A 17,972-nucleotide genomic window follows, 5' to 3' on the forward strand; every position below is an offset into this window, starting at 1 on the left:
TAATTAATCCCCACTCCCTGTTCCTCTCTTTCCCTCCTTTGCTCTAAACAATCAAGTTTCTCCCTAATTGGAAACGCAACTCCAGATTCACATCCCCTGGAAAGCCTTTCACATATAACCCCAATTACTTCAGTGAGCTTCACCAATCCTTAGAGCTCATGATGCATAACCACTGCTTCCTGTACTATGCTCTGATTAATGTTAATTTCAATCCTTCCGGGTTCCTTTTACGCACATGTGCTTCTATCCCCTGCATGTTTAACTAATGACAATAGACTAAAGTCTATTGAAACTCCCCTCTGGTAAAAAGTAAGCCGGGTGGAGCTTGAGATTTCCTTGCCCTCTGCAACCCCCTCAGCACCTAATAACCTTTATGAACCACACAACACACTGGATATCTAATCATCTTTATGAACCATACATATTTACTGTGAAGAAGAGTTCTTCTCTAGCCCTGCTCTGGACATTGCTGATGCCTCTCTGTACTGACATACATATATTTCTTTACATCTGAGCCAACTCCCACTGCCACCTTCTGTAGGCACTGCCCTTACAAAGAAAGGCTATATCGTCTCTCTTCTGTCTGCTTTAAGATAACTTTAGATCCAACACAGCCCTTCTGCCTTTTAAGCACAGTCATCTGAATGCCTTCAGCCAATCCACAGTGATCCTATTTTCCATTAAGAAACAAATCTTTGTAGTTTTCCTCTAAATCTTTTAAAAATTAGAGTTCACTCTGACCTCTGAAATTCAGTTTCCACAGATATACCTTTATTTTTTGGATTCTTTCCTCAAGCGGCATTTTGCCTTCCGATGAATTCAAAGCCATAAGGGACTCTTTAATCCCTGCTATCCAGCGAATAACATCATGTGCGAGATCATTAAAGCTCTGGTCCTCTGTAGGAGGTAACTTATCCTCTTCATCAATTTCACATAATTGTCTCAAAAATGCCTGGTACCTATCAATCAAATGTGCTGATTCCATTACTATTTCTTCCTCTTCAGTAAGCCCACATTCCTTCAAAGAGCTGGTCATCTGGGCCAGAGACTCAAACTGTTCCCTGTAAATTCACATCATGTGAATTAACATGACTGTTAATAATTAACAATTATTTTAATTGTTAATTGTCAATTTTAACTGTTTAATTTTAATTGTTAATTGTTAATTAACAATTGTAAATTCTTAATTTAATTGTTAATAATTAACCAAAAAATTAATATTAATCGTAATAACATTACACACATGTAAATAAACATCACAGAAAGTTTACAGCAGCTACAGCACCATGTAAGAAACCACGCTGGCAGAAAATACACTCGTACGAGATCAGCTCTACCTCTTTCTAGCTACAGCTTCACAAAATAGCTCAGTTTTCTCTCCTGATTTTTCCATTTCTTCCCATTTCTCTTCTTGACTAGTCAACCACTTGCTCAGATTGCTGTGGTCATCCTGGAGTCTAAAAGAACATTAACATATGTTAAAATAGAATGGAAGCAAAAAGTGTCTATGAAGAGAAGGTAGGCATGAATTTCGGAAACTAAGCAGGTTTTTAACCACTTTTTTTGTTATTCTTTAGAGAAAAATTAATTTGTAACATTAAAATCCGAACAATAATAGCCTGTATTATAGTGGGATTCTATAAAAGCAACGAGCTATACAAATGTATCAGAAGGAGCAAGAAACAAACAGAAAACATTTCTGGACTCTCCCCTGAACTATTACCATATTAGATAATTTGACGAATTCTCTTAACTTCGGTCTTCTAGAGACAAACTTTGATTTGAAAATATGTATTTTATTTGTGAAATTTGTGTGTATTGTATATCCCAGTGTCAGCTGTACTGAAGCACAGAACATATAAAGGTACCATTAGAAAACATGTTATTTAGATCTTGCGTTTATTTCCTACCTCAGCAGCTGCTGCAAGTAGTCATTAAGCTCCTTTGCTCGGGCCTGGCAAACGGACTCCATTTTTTCTAATTCGATTTCTTGATTTATAATCCAACTGTTAAGCTCCTTAACATGTGCCTTGGGCAGGTGCTTCTTAACATGATTCAGTACAGTGCCCACCTGCTGTATTTTACTGCCTCTTCCTTCAAGAGTCAAGAAATCCTTAAGAAAGACAGAAAGTCAATGATGTTCTACTGGCAAAGTCAAAGTATCGTCTCTATAACCCCCACGACGCTTTTCCAAGCTGGTACAGAGATGGGCCACCTTTTTAACACCCAGTACAAGAGAAGAGCTATGCAGACAAGGCTAACTTCAAAGGCGAATGACCAATTTGTTAGATGTAGAATGTGTGTTTACATCTGACTCACTGGAAATGGATCAAGAAAAATAATGCAGGGTCACCATGAACGTCAGTAGGAATGACTGGGAAAGCTTCGTTTTTCTTTGCTCAGCTTCTAAATACTTGCTCCCTTCTGGAAATCAACATGTAAACCTAAACAGCGAATTCACATTTAACTTTGCCCGAATCCACATTTTATTTCAGTGTTTGTGGGTTAAGGTTTGAGCATCCATTGCTAAGACCCATGCCATGGGCAAAGTTAAAGGCAAAAGATAAAAAATAAAAAGTTGGGACTTAAACAAAAAAGAGCAGAAAGGCAATTTTTATCAGTAAAGAACAGTATCACCAAAGCAAGCAATCAAACAAAGAACATTTAGTGCCACTCATAAGCTTGAGAGTATGACTCATCATCAACACTAAAGTACTAGAAACCTAGCCTAAAGTGATCAAGATTTAAGGATGTGGTAAGCATTTTAAATGCCCCCATGCATACTACCATTTATTTCAGGCTACCTAACACTACAGTTCAACCAGCTGTAGTAAAGTGCAACTGAGTCTTTTTTTTTTTTTTTTAAGATTTTATTTATTTATTTGACAGACAGAGATCACAGGCAGGCAGAGAGGCAGGCAGGGGGAAAGGGGTGAGGCAGGGAAGCAGGCTCGCTGCTCGCTACTGAGCAGAGAGCCCCATGTGGGGCTCGATCCCAGGACCCTGGGATCAGGACCTGAGCCGAAGGCAGAAGCTTTAACCCACTGAGTCACCCAGGCGCCTCTTATTTATTTATTTTACAGAGAGAGACACAGTGACAGAAGGAGCACAAGCAAGGAAAGTGGGAGAGGGAGAAACAGGCTTCCTGCTGAGCAGAGGGCTGATGTGGGGCTCAATCCCAGAACCCTGGGATCATAACCTGAGCTGAAGGCAGATACTTAACAACTGAGCCACCCAGGTGCCTCTCAACTGAGATGTTTTAAATATTACTCAGGAAAAAAATAATAAAAAGTCAAGAGATCTCTCTCAAGAAAATAAAGGAATTTCAAAAGCCACATTAAGTAAAGCCTTTATTTTTTATCAAATATAATTTTAAGTTGACTGGATTTACCGGTAAACACTAAGTTAAGTAGCATCTTAGATTAGGTGTGAAAATAGAACTTGTTTAATTGGCCTGCATCCTTACCCAATAAATATGGAATTCTGAAATATTTGGGGGAAAGTTGGTTATTTGGAAATATTATCTCTGTAGAGAAATTAGTTAAGTCGAAGTAAATTTTTTTTTTTTTTTTTGAGAGAGAGCTTGAGTGGGGAGTGGGGAAAAGGAGAGAGAGAATCCTAAACAGGCTCCACATTCATCATGGAGCCCAAGTGGGGCTTAATCCCACAACCCTAAGATCATGACCTGAGCAGAAATCAAGCATCAGATGCTTAACCAACTAAACCACTCAGGCACCCCCAAAGTAATGATTTTATCTACTTAAATACAGCCCTATGTCTCTAGCACTTTAGTTTTAATAAATTTTAGTTAAAAAGTATATACATATATATATACACATATATCTTACAGAAAGTTTTTGTAGCTTTTGTTCCACACTCTTTTTTGTTTCTAATGATTCAAAACACTCTTCAAGGTTCATTTTAATGTTGCCAAACCAGTCGTTAAAATTCTTACACTGATCTGCAGGAAAAAACAAAGAAAGTTGTATTCATTCAAGGGAGACTTCAAACACCTTGTTAAATTGAGAGATTTGACACTTGCTTTGCATGACATGGCTACTACAGTCAATGTATAAAGTGGATAATAAGTTGAAACCCAACTCTGAGGCTAACAGATTCTAGAGAGTAATTGTGGTATATTTTCTTTTTCTTTTTCACTTTTTTTTTCTTTTTAGGTAGGCTCCACGCCCAGCATGGAGCCCGGTGAGGAACTTGAACTCATGACCCTAAAATCAAGACCTGAGCGTGAGATCAAGAGTCGGATGTTTAACCAACTGAGCCACACAGGTGCCCCAAATTGTGGTATATTTTCTATACCAAACCTCCTTTCCAAGCATAGGACACCCAAAGACACTTGCAAGGGCAGCCTGCTCACAGACATGTCCCTAGACTTACTCACTACGGTGAGCAGATCAAATCTGAAAATGTTGGTGACCTTCTTTCATGAAATAAATATTTGGGACTTTAAAGGAAAAGATGTTATTTACCATAGGCATAAATTAGTGAGCACTTCCCCTCCAAAGAGTTATCTGAATAAATCCTAACTAAGTAAATAAATCCTTTTCCTTAACTAGAATCTGTGCAACCATTTGTAAGTGAAGCTTAGATAAGCCTTCGCATTCACAATACTTATTCATACTTCCAGATTCCCAGAAAGAGTTAGGAGAAACATTGCACTCACCATTCAATAACTTAGAAAAGTGATCTTGCAAAACACTTTTTTTGGTATTAAACAAGTCACTGACACTTTCGTATTGCTTTTTTAATTCAGAGAGTTCAGGAGTCAGACAACCTATTTGATTCTCAAGTAACATCATACTGTGCTTTTGCTGTAGGATTTGCTGCTGTATCTCCTAAATACATAAACAAACAACCATTAGGTCTCAAAATGAGCTCAGTTTATACAAAGCATAACATCTCCATTGTTTTTGTAAAAATCTCAATGATCTTCTGTCAGGTGGACTGGCTTTACCTTAGATAGTACAGGTATAACACAATGCAGTTTTTTTTTTTTTTTTTTTTAGAATAACATATTTCTTTTCTTTTTTTAAGATTTTATTTATTTATTTGACAGAGAGAGATCACAAGTAGGCAGAGAAGCAGGCAGAGAGAGGAGGAAGCAGGCTCCCTACTGAGCAGAGAGCCTGATGTGAGACTCGATCCCAGGACCCTGAGATCATGAACTGAGCCGAAGGCAGCAGCTTAACCCACTGAGCCACCCAGGCGCCCCACACAATGCAGTTTAATATCAAATAATTACTGTCCCCCAAGCAATTCAAAGGTGAGACTGCTAAATATACAAATTGTTTTTCTGAGTTTTTGCCCTTGGCTTTCATTTTTTAGTAACTAGGTTTATTAACTTCAAGAGGTCAAAGCCATCAGAAACAAGTATAAAAATAAATCTGAACCATGAAGAGACACAGCTGGGACATACCTCGAGTTTAGTGAAGATCTCTAAGCTGTCGGAAGGAGACAGAGCTTTTAAGAGGGACTCCGTCATTCCAATCTGGGTCTTGGCTTGGTCCAGGTCCTCCCTTAGCTCAGCTGGGCTGCCACTGAGTGCAGAGCACGCGGATTCTCCTATTAAATGTGTTTTTACATTTTCTATCTTGTTTAAAATGGAGGACTCCATGACCTGAAATCATGAAACATACAAAAAGTCTGTGGCAGGCTTTATTTAACTAGATTTTAAGACAACTGCATTGCTAGAGAACGAGTTGAAACTTTGCTTCATTTCAACGCAAAGTTAATTCTTCGGTGTTCTACATCGCTGATACCATGCCAATTGTTTAAAAAAAGAATAATACGAAAAAACCGAGATTGACGTTCTGACTTTTTTTTTCCGGAAAGACTAAATAGGATGAGTCCTTTCCCCCTCCAAAACAAGTTTTATCTAGCATCTCAGCTGAGGTGCCCTCTCGAGGCACTCATTGGAAAATATATTAAAATATACAGAAAAATTAAATGGCCAGCATTTATTGAGTGTTTATTATGTGCACAGCTTTGTGGTAAGCATTTTACGTACAAAATACAGGCTTTTGAATGTTAAGTAACTTGCCCAAGATCACAAAGCTAGTGGTGCCCAGCCAGAACCCCACCCAGAAGGTCTGGCTTCGGATGTCACATTCAGCCACTATACGGTCTGATTGAAATAAAATTGTAACCAATCTCTTCACATGATAGAAAACCAAACTCGCAGCCATCTCCCTGCTTCTCCATCCAGCAATTAATAAAGAGGGAATCACTTGAGCCATAACTCCTTACTATGGCCAAAAGACACTCAAGAGGAAATCCTCGTTACTTTACACAGAAGCAGGACAACATCTCCACCTCTACACAGGAGTCCTGGAAATCAGTGAAATGAGACTAAAATAATACGAAAATATTTATTCTAAACAAATACGATGAACTATGCCAACTGTTAAAAATTTAGTTGGATTTAACGTAGGAATTGAATAAACATGAACTAAATAATGATCTTAATTTCATTTTAGTTTTAAGATTTAGAATTCTGGGGACGCCTGGGTGGCGCAGTTGGTTGGACGCTCAGGGCGTGATCCTGGAGTCCCGGGATCGAGTCCCATATCAGGCTCCCAGCTCCATGGGGAGTCTGCTTCGCTCTCTGACCTTCTCCTCGCTCATTCTCTCTCTCACTGTCTCTCTCTCTCAAATAAATAAAAAATAAAATTAAAAAAAAAAAAGATTTAGAATTCTGGTTTATGAACTTTTTTTTTTTTAATTAAGATTTCATTATCTGAGAGAGAAAGAGAGTGCACGGGGGGAGGGGCAGAGGGAGGAGAGAGAAGCCGAAGCGGATTCAGCACTGAGTGCAAATCCAATGGGGGGCTCAATCTCGTGACCCTCAGATCAGGGCCTGAGCTGAAACCAAGAGCTGGACACTTAACCGACTGCACCACCCAGACACCTGTGAACATTACTTTAGAGTGCTTTAATTGCAACTTCCAAATAAAAATTCTCTCACCTGCAATTCAAGGGGTATTTCACTGCTTTGAAGGAGAAACTGTATGTTAGCCACTCTTGTAGAAAACTCTGAAGATTTTTGTTCATAGGCTTGTAACTCTTCCTAGAACAAATAATGTTAATGGAAAATATATTTTTACTTTTTCTTTATTATCCGGTACCCAGGATTACTATTATTATATACAGAAACTAAAAGAGCCTTTCAATATCCCCCAAATCACTTGTCTTTTGAAGAAGTCCTAGGAGTTACACACACACACACACACACACACACGCACGTGCGCACGCACGCACACACGCGCTCTGTTGGTGGAATCCAGCCCACAGGCTGGCGGTTTATACTCTTTAACTTCAAATTTTTAAACAACCTGTATGTCAAGGCATTTCTTTTATTTATTTATTTTTTAAATATTTATTTATTTATTTGACAGAGATCACAAGTAGGCAGAGAGGCAGGCAGAGAGAAGGGAGGGGAAGCGGGCTCCCCACCAAGCAGAGAGCCCAATGTGGGGCTCAATCCCAGGACCCTGGGATCACAACCTGAGCCAAAGGCAGAGGCTTTAACCCCTGAGCCACCCAGGTGCCCCTGTCAAGGCATTTCTAAGGGACTTACTCATGTACACTTAGAAAATCATAATTTCTGTCATCATACAAAATGGAAACTCATATACCTCTACACATTTTTGAAAACCTTTTCCAAATGTATGAAAATGGATATATGAATTTAAAAGCGGGTAAAATAATAAAGATTCAAGAACAGATGAAGCACTAGAGCTGGCATACTGTAAAACCTTCATGCACACAGACATTTATTTTTCTATTACACTGAACCAGATATAATCGCTAATCTTTAACTGTTTTCTGACCTACAAAGATAGAGATTTCATGTGATCCAAGTGAATAATACATAAATAAGCAATTAGAAAGAATTCTTCCTAGGGTTAAAAGAGGTAACTTAAATCTTTCCAAATGGTACAGAGATTACAGCTTTAAAAATAGCCTTTTTTGAAGCTCTAATAAGATTTTAATACTTGGCCTGATACTTTTTTTTCTAATCTTTGGTAAAGAGAGACTGCTTAATTCAAATTATGAAGGTTGACCATAATCATGATGTAGGATCAGGAGTTAACAGTCTAAGGGCTGGCAGTCTATTTTTATAAGTAAAGTTTTATTGGAACCCAGTTACTTCCACGCATTTATGTATTATCTATGACTGAATGCTTTCATGCTACAATAGCAGCAATAAGCATTTGTGACAGTGAGCAAATGATCTATAAGCTTAAAATATTTACAGTTTGACCTCTTAAGAAAATGTCTGCCAACCCCTGGGACCTATACTGACCACCTGGGAATAATTATGCATTTTGATGGGGCTTCTTCTAGGAGTTATTAAAATTTTGTATACCATGAATGCCTCTGATAGTCTGGTAAATCCTGCAGACCCTTTGCATAACTATTTTTTAATAACAAAATATAAGATAAATCATGTAGGAGGATAAGGGAAAACAATTAAATTGAGTTACAGTTTTCAAAATATTAAAAATAATTTCTGCCATAGTAATATACATGTTTCTATATTAATACTTTAAATAATAAGATCTAGAAGTGATTCTACTGAATACCATAATTTCAAAGTACTGATAAAGGGTAACAGTTACAACCAGATGATTCAAAAGTATCTGTGATTTTCTTGACAACAAAGTCATGTATAACATTCATCCTACTATGTTGGTTGACTATATTCATAATTGGAACCAATATTACAATTTGGTTAGACATTCATAAAGATAAAGGTGCAACTTTTCCCGTATGAGGTCATTTTATCCAGGAACCACTTGCGTGTCTGTCAACCCCAGGTTAATAATACCTGCTAACATCTTCCTAGATACACAAACAACAGAAAGGTCCCACTCAAGGGATAATGAAAAAAAAAATTTCTTTGTGATTCTCTACTCTGCTTCAAGAAAGCAAGCTCCATATTAAACATCAGCTGTGTACAAAAAGAGTATACATTTTACTTCTGTTGCAAATTACCTTCAGCTTTTCTCTTTCACCTTCAGCCAGTTGATGTAATTCCATTTTTCGAAGGACCTTTTCAGTCCACTCATCAATGACATTTTTTAAGTTAAAAAGTTTGTCCCATAAAGCGAGAGCTCGACCAAGATTTTCATAGTAGTCTTCTGTCTTCTCATTTATCTACCATAATTTAAAAATAGAAAGAATACATTTAGTGGTAAAAAGAATGAAGACCATTGTTTCAGATGCTCTATTTTAAAATAAAAATTGAATTTATCTTTGCTTATTAAATAATTTGCTTTATCAACAAAAAAATATGCTTTAACAGATCACATAGTTCTTCCTTCCACAAAAAAAAACACAAAAAACTTTGCTGCCACTTATAGGCAATTGAAAGCAATAGTCTAACGAATTAATAAGCCACAATAAATAAAAGGGGCTTTTAAGAACGCATATGAAAATATAACATGGACAAATGCTTAATCTGTAATTCATAAAAATATGTTACTCAACTAAAACTGTATTAAATAAATATATAATTGGACATGAATATCCTGAATGGTTAATATATTAACTAGTTTATTTTACATAAGTTGAGTATATGCCTTTATATCTCAAAGATGATAGATCCATTTGTTAGTAGACCCATTTCACTCAGGAGGTGAAATTAATTATTAAGTCATAAATTTTATACTATTTGAACATTTTATAATAAACACTTCCGAATATAATAATTAAATAAAAATACTAAAGGTATGACAGAAAAGACTGATTTGCTATAAAATAAAAATTTTAGTGAATTAAACTGTCACTCACATCAAGCCATCTATCCACAATAATATTAGCTTCTTTCTCAAAAGGAGGCTCTTCAAAAATTCTCATTTTATTTAGATGAAATTGTAGATTTCTGCAGATCTGGTTAATCTTGTCTACAACTTCTAAATGTTCACTGAATTCTTCTTTGACAATTTCAATCTGTAAAAAAGATAGGTGACATGTAAAAAAGATAGGTGAAATTACACAGTTTTACACAGTAAAACCAATAACCAAAATTCTTTTACTGGCTATTTATAACAGAGTATTTTTTTTTTATATTTTACTTTTCTAAAGCAAGCTATTATTTTCCTACTTTCTCAATGAAAGTATTTAGAATCCTAACTATCTCATTTAACAATAATCTTACATCCACGGGCACCTGGGATGGCTCAGTGGGTTAAACCTCTGCCTTCGGCTCAGGTCATGATCTCAGGGTTCTGGGATCAAGCCCTGCATCAGGCTCTCTGCTCATTGGGGAGCCTGCTTCCCCGCCCCCTCTGCCTGACTCTCTGCCAACTTGTGATCTCTCTCTGTCAAATAAATAAATAAAATCTTTAAAAAAAAAAAACAAACACAATAATCTTTTTTTTAAATTTATTTTTTATTTATTTTCAGCATAACAGTATTCATTATTTTTGCACCACACCCAGTGCTCCATGCAATCCATGCCCTCTATAATACCCACCGCCTGGTACCCCGACCTCCCACCCCCCCGCCCCTTCAAAACCCTCAGATTGCTTTTCAGAGTCCATAGTCTCTCATGGTTTACCTCCCCTTCCAATTTCCCCCAACTCCCTTCTCCTCTCTATCTCCCCATGTCCTCCATGCTATTTGCTGTGCTCCACAAATAAGTGAAACCATATGATAATTGACTCTCTCTGCTTGACTTATTTCACTCAGCATAATCTCTTCCAGTCCCATCCATGCTTCTACAAAAGTTGGGTATTCATCCTTTCCGATGGAGGCATAATACTCCATAGTGCATATGGACCACATCTTCCTTATTCATTTGTCCGTTGAAGGGCATCTTGGTTCTTTCCACAGTTTGGCAACCTTGGCCACTGCTGCTATAAACATTGGGGTACAGATGGCCCTTCTTTTCACAACATCTGTATCTTTGGGGTAAATACCCAGTAGTGCAATTGCAGGGTCATAGGGAAGTTCTATTTTTATTTATTTTTTATTTTTTGTACTTCCTATTCTTTATGATTTTTTTTAATTTTTTATTTTTTATAAACATATGTTTTTATCCCCAGGGGTACAGGTCTGTGAATCGCCAGGTTTACACACTTCACAGCACTCACCAAAGCACATACCTTCCCCAATGTCCATAACCCCACCTCCCTTCTCCCAACCCCCCTCCCCCCAGCAACCCTCAGTTTGTTTTGTGAGATTAAGAGTCACTTATGGTTTGTCTCCCTCCCAATCCTATCTTGTTTGATTCTTTTTTTTTTTTTTTAAAGATTTTATTTATTTATTTGACAGAGAGAGATCACAAGTAGGCAGAGAGGCAGGCAGACAGAGAGAGGAGGAAGCAGGCTCCCTGCTGAGCAGAGAGCCTGATGTGGGACTCGATCCCAGGACCCCGAGATCATGACCCGAGCCTAAGGCAGCGGCTTAACCCACTGAGCCACCCAGGCGCCCTGTTTCATTGATTCTTAAAAACCATAATAATCTTATATCCAAATTTCTTCCCACTCTGCATGATAAAATAATTATAATAATTTAAAACCATGTGAAATAACAGTCTACCCCAAAAAACCCCACCTTCTTTCAGTGGTATAAAAAATGGCAGATCCTAGATTCCTCTAACAGGAATCATTGATGGAATGCTGAAGAACCTATATGCTCATCTGAATAAAACAGAACTCTAATACATCTTTAATATGACTTCAATTTTCATCTTCCATGATTCTAACTCCACATCATTTCTAACATGGAATGTGAAACACTACTTTATCAAAAAAAATTTGAGAGTTGACTAACATAATCTTCATGTTTTCATGTAATCTTCATGCTCAGCTTACCAGTATGAACTGAGCATTTTTAATAATTACATAAAATTTGAAAATAAATTTCCAACAAGCAAATGTCTAAAAAATATATACACCTCAGGAAATTTCTGGAAATATAGAGCAGATATAACCTTCCCTATTCTTCCTATTAAGTATGACTAAAAATCCTGGATATCATATACCTTCCTGAACAACTGGGGACATCAACTCTGAACACCAACTTTGTGGTAAGTTCCCTGCATTTTCTTCTTCCCTCAGATATCCCAGAGTGTGTGCTGGAAAAGTCAACACATAGTGATATCAATAAGCACAGGGAAAAAAAAAAGTCCCAAGGGAAGCCTGCTCTCTTCAGCCAGAGAACCAAAAATGGGACAGTCTAGCAAGACAGAACACTTTCAGAAAATAATCACTCGCTAGGGCTAAATACCATAGAAAAAGATAAGAAGAGACAGTTGACCAAAGATGACATACAGATGGCAGACAAGCACCAGAGAAGATTATCAATACCACTAGCAATTAGGAAAATGCAAATTAAACCATAATGTGATATCACTACATATCTATCAGAATGACTTTTAAAAAAACGAGACAATATCTAATTCTGGCAATGGTGCAGAGAAACTGGGTCACTCCATACTGCTGATGGGAATAGTCTGATAGTTTCTTTAAAAACTCAATACACAGTTAACATACAAGTCCCAACTGTATTCTTGGACAGTTAACCCTGAGAAATAAAAACTTCTATTCACATAAAGACCCCTACATGGAGGTTTAGAGCAGCTTTACTTAAAATAGTCAGAAATTATAAACAACCCAGATGTCCTTCAGTGGTGAATAATTAACCAAACGGTGATTACAACCATACCATGGAATACTACACAGCAAGAAAAAGGAACAAACTATCAACACATGCAAGAAACTGAATGAATCTCCAGAGAATTATGCTGAGTGAAAACAGCCAATCCCCAAAGGTTACATACTGTATGTATGCAGAGGAGGGAAACAGTAGGTTCTCAAATGACAAAATGAGGGGCCCTCGTGGTGATGGAAACATTCTTTATCGTGACTGTCTCAAAATCTGTATCCTGACTGCAGTATGGTACTATGTACCTTTATAAGATTCAACATTGGGGAAACTTACAGTAAAGGGTATAGAGGATCTCTCTATATAGTTTCTTACAACTGCACGTGAATCTACAATAATCTGAAAATAAAAGTGTAACTAACTAAAACAATAATTGAATAAAAAATTTTTAAACGAGAAAAAAAATTACTAGGGAGATTTCGGTCTCCTGACTGGAGGCTGACTCATACATCTGTAAAGATAAGATGCAAACTCTCTCCTGGCACGGAACTCTCTGCATGGGGCATAATAATTTATGTTCACTCAAATGGGGAAAAAATTATATCTATTTAATTTTCATTACATTCAAAGAACCTGTTGTTACACTGACACAAGCCACCACTGAGTGAAGAAAAAAGAAAGAGCAAGATTATGGGTTCTGTTCCACAGTAAATGGAAAGGGCAGAATAAAGAAAAAGTAGACTCACTCTGCCTTTTCCCAAACTTGAATAGTCCCCTGACATTCTAGCCTTCAGTCTTACTTTTGCACTTCTGTCTTTCATTAAAGAGAGTGGGAATCTGGTCCCATATCCTAGATAAACATCCAGGTTTCTATGCTTTGGAGGACAAAAGTTCTCAGTGGTATCGTGTTTCAGTCACTGGTGCGGAGCATCATGTTACGAATACATACTACAGAAATGGATTGTTTCTGAAGATAGCATCTAATTCATCACAAAATTAAATGAAAGTTATGTTAACTGGCAGTACTAAAATTTGCTTTTTTTCAGAGTTAAAAAAGCATCGTAGAAAAGAATTAAACATTAGTGTAGTAGAACTTGCATAGCTTCCATACAAACTAATATATTATTTCAACAAATATATGAAATGCTCCTATGCTAGACACCATGCTAGACAGAAGATTCTCAACACAGTAAGAAGCGCCTGGACCCTTATACATTTCCATTTCTATTAATTTTAGAAAATATTTTATTTATTTATTTGACACAGACAGAGAGTACAACCAGGAGGAGTAGTAGGCAGAGGCAGAAGCAGGCTCCCCGCTGAGCAGGGAGCCTGATATGGGTCTCGATCCCAGGACCCTGAGATCATGACCTGAGCTGAAGACAGATGCTTAACCAACCGAGCCACCCAGGTGCCCCTATTAATTTTTTAAAAACACCTTTGTGAGCGCACCTTTACAGTTGAAAAAGGAGAACAAAGCAAAAATCACCAATTTTTACCTCTGCCATATACGTATTTCAAATGTTTACAGAAGACTACAATATGATGCTGATTGAAACATGACTTTGTAGTCATACAGACCTGGGATTAACCAGGTTATGATTCATAATCATATGGCGTAATGATTACGCCATTTATTAGCCATATAATCCTGGGGAAATTACTTAACCTCTAGCCTCATTTTTTGCCTTTTTTTACAGAGGAAGTTGATACTCTATTCAAATTCCAAGACATCAATTGGTCATTACTGGTAAGCAGGATCAGTCAGCCTGAAAAATTCAATACATGGAGATGGTTCTTCTGCTCTGTGTTGCTTCCTTATTGCTCAATAGGTAAGATCCTTGAGACTAGCATTATGAACCTATCTTCAGATCCAGTGAAGAACCCAGGTCAGTGGTCAGTGTATCCATATCTGAGCTACTCTGTGATAAAACTCCAAGATCTGGATTTAGATCTGGACGAGAAAAAGACCTTGTAAGCATTTAGGCTGGCCCACATGCCCCAACCACTCTTTTCCCAGGGAACTTGCTGGGGTATTGAGCAGTCATGCAGATTATAATAAGGCAACATCATTGGTCTTATTTTTTGAGTATATATCTCCTTTGACAATCCCACAGCAAATCAGGAAAACTGACAGGGCAGGATTGGGGAATTTCTGTGTTCTTTATTTATGACACCATTTTTTTTTTTTTAAAGATTTTATTTATTTATTTATTTATTTATTTAACAGAGAAAGAGAGAAATCACAAGCAGGCAGAGAGGCAGGCAGAGAGAGAGAGGAGGAAGCAGGCTCCCCGCCGAGCAGAGAGCCCAGTGCGGGGCTCAATCCCAGGACCCTAAGATCATGACCTGGGCGGAAGGCAGAGGCTTAACCCACTGAGCAACTCAGGCGCCCCGTTATGACACCATCTTAATAACATTAAAACCCCTAAAGTTACCTCTGAAATTCTCTAAAGAAAAAAAAGAAAGAAAGAAAGAAAGTAAGTAAAGAAAAGAAACGAAACGAAACCAAAAAACCCCACCTCTAAACTTGGTTTTCCCACCAGTATAACAGGGTCAATACTAGTTACCTTGCAGGGTTATAGGGTTATGTGGGAATGAAATGATATAATAATGACCAAACCATCCATGGCAGAAACTATCATTATCATCATTACCATTTTTAGTAGCAGTAGTCATAGTAGTGTTACTTAAAACCTCAAGACCACATGATTGTCTCATTTGCAAATAAAACCAATTTTTCTGGCTTCAGGATTTTCCAGCTTCTGGGATAAATCATGTATTGGAGTGGAGGGGGTATGGTTTGGCCCATGACAGAAATTAGTAAATTTTTAAAGTGCTGCCATATAATGTCTTTGGTATTAAGAATTTTCCATATTTAATATTATGTCCTTAGGCTAGATTCCTAGAAATAAAATATTTGATCAAACAATAGAAAGCTTTTCAAGGATCTTGAATAATATTGTCAAAGTGTTTTCTAAAAGGGTAGTATCAATCTACTCTTAAACCAGCAACATAAAGAGTATATATCTCGCTGACTATCAAAAGGCAAACAAAGGTATTTTTGAGAGTTCTGGTTTCCTTTGGTTATTCACAAGGGTGTACTAGAAACTATGTATGTCTCTCTCTTGCTCTTTTTTTTTTTTTTTTTTTAAACAACTGTCAATTTATTTCCTATGTACAAATAATCTGTTTGGATCTCTGTGGTTTACTCACTAATTTCTATGAGTTATCTGTATATTATTGCAAATTCATTTATGAAAATACTTTTACTCAACAGCCTTTTCTTAAAGACTGAATTTATTTGAGATAGAGAGAGAGGGAGGGGGAGGAGAGGGAGGCAAGTCAGGGCAGAGGGAAAAGGAGAAGCAGGCTTCCTGTGAAGCAGGTAGCCCGATGCAGTGCTCACTCCCAAGACTCCAGGATCATGACTCAAGCAGAAGGCAGATGCTTAACCGACTAAACCACCTAGGCGCCCTACAGTATTATTTAAAATAATATAAAATTAAATTTTATCATATTAACTTCTATTTATGAGGGCATGTTTAAGTGAACTATATTGTTACTACATATTGTACATACATGAAATTATCTTATACACAGGAATAATTTATTAAAAGTTCTCATTCTTGTAAGGCTGATCATGTTGAATTTTCTGAGAACCAAAAAAACACTCAGCCCCTTATATCCGCTAGGATAGGGACAGGATCCTCCTAGATCCAGAGACCACCAAACCCAGAAGCTACCACTGCTAGATGGAAGGAGACAGGCTGCTCCTGAGCAACTCTACCTCACTGTCTGCTCCTGGTCTTGGTGGCCTTCTTCATTTAAATCTCATAGGGCCCTGGGTGGCTCAGTTGGTTGAGCATCTGCCTTCAGCTCAGGTCATGATCCTAGGGTTGTGGGATTGAGCCCAGCGCCAGGCTCCCTGCTCAGCCGGGAATCTACTTCTCCCTCTCCCTCTGCTCCTCCCACCTGCTTGTGCTCGCTCTCCATCCCTCTCTCTCTCAAATAAATAAAATCTTTAAAAAAAAAAAAATCTCATAGGAAATCAGTTAGACAGTCACATATTGTACAACTGGTGCCCAAACAGGGTTCTTTATGATTGGTCAGTTCAAGAGACTGAGTCTGAGAAGTAGGTCTCGCTCCTACTCTAGATAGCTCTGACCGTGTATTGGTACCCTGAATGTCACTCCAGCTTCAGGGATAAGAGTTCTAGATAAAGACTCAATTTTAAGAGTCTGGTTGATTCTCTCTCAGCAATAAGAAGTTCAATGAAATAGCTTCCTAACAATCAGCTGTATCAGGTAGATTGTATTTCCCACATGCTTTTGACCCTTTAACAGCACCTTAGCACAGGACTCATAAAACCAGTAGGAAAAGCAACTTTCTAGAATACAGTAATATAGTGTAGTAGTAGTATTCTTCAACTGTTCCATTCCTTGTCCACTTTGGTGGATAACCACCTAAATTCGTAGAAAATAATGACACCTAGTGTCCAAAAGTGTTACTCTTCTTCGAGTATGTTGTGATTGGTGAGGCTGTGAATGTAGATGAAGCATCACGGATGTAAATACATTTTTACAGAAAGTGAATAAATAAAAATGTAATTATTCCTTTGTCTGCTAATAATGGAGGGGTCTTCTCACTACCTTCATTCCCTGGAGGCTAAAATGAAGTCTCACGTTCCTTTTTGGTAGAAGGTCAGTGCAAAGACTGTCAAAACCATACAGAGGTAGTAGCAGGAGTGACCCCAGATATCAACAGAACCACATCACCAGGATCAAAAACCAAACACAAGTAACCCAGCATCAACCTGGGGACTGAAATATTTCAAGCCCTAGTAATAAATTCAATAAGGTCTTAGATATCTGATAAAACAGGGTCACTGTTCTTTTAAGCCAAGTTTCAAAAATGACTCTACTGATAATATCCTCATAATGGTCAAGGCCATTGTGCAGAGTTTCCTTTGGAATCTGGACTCACCTCAGCTATCCTTTTCTTTAGGTTCTCTTTTCCCATGTAGGAAGCCTGAAGGGAGATGACATTCTCTTCTTTTTGAATCAAAGCAGTCAAGACACTTTTAAAATTCTGATATTGTTTTAAGAGCTCCAAAACTCTTTCACATTGATCAAGGCTATGAAGAAAAAAAAAAGTAAAACGGGTAAATCTCGAAAAATAAGAAAACCATTCTCTCTCTTTGTAAGCATCCTATGATAATGACTAATACATGATGGAAGATTTATCCTCTTGACATGGTCTAGCATATTGCTTTACCAATGTAACCTAAGACAATGGCTCATATAGTTATCTGGCAAATGGGTGGTATAAAAAAATCA

At 37.5% G+C, this 17,972-nt stretch overlaps 1 protein-coding gene across 13 annotated transcripts in view; it reads right to left on the reverse strand.

The window, feature by feature from the left end:
• The window catches only part of SYNE2 (spectrin repeat containing nuclear envelope protein 2), a 330,800-nt gene that overhangs the window by 170,821 nt on the left and 142,007 nt on the right, over positions 1–17,972 (reverse strand). For all 13 annotated transcript variants that reach the window (XM_044231769.1, XM_044231767.1, XM_044231774.1 and 10 more), the window contains 10 exons: positions 17,620–17,770; positions 9,814–9,972; positions 9,016–9,177; positions 6,983–7,084; positions 5,435–5,635; positions 4,682–4,853; positions 3,849–3,961; positions 1,911–2,113; positions 1,338–1,457; positions 770–1,061 (listed from right to left, as the gene is read on the reverse strand). In XM_044231769.1, coding sequence (XP_044087704.1) covers positions 770–1,061; positions 1,338–1,457; positions 1,911–2,113; positions 3,849–3,961; positions 4,682–4,853; positions 5,435–5,635; positions 6,983–7,084; positions 9,016–9,177; positions 9,814–9,972; positions 17,620–17,770 — 1,675 coding nt within the window. The remainder of the gene's footprint in view (positions 1–769; positions 1,062–1,337; positions 1,458–1,910; positions 2,114–3,848; positions 3,962–4,681; positions 4,854–5,434; positions 5,636–6,982; positions 7,085–9,015; positions 9,178–9,813; positions 9,973–17,619; positions 17,771–17,972) is intronic.

The sequence above is a fragment of the Neovison vison genome, chromosome 13 (genome assembly GCF_020171115.1).
Source record: "Neovison vison isolate M4711 chromosome 13, ASM_NN_V1, whole genome shotgun sequence".
NCBI classification, from domain to species: domain Eukaryota; kingdom Metazoa; phylum Chordata; class Mammalia; order Carnivora; family Mustelidae; genus Neogale; species Neogale vison.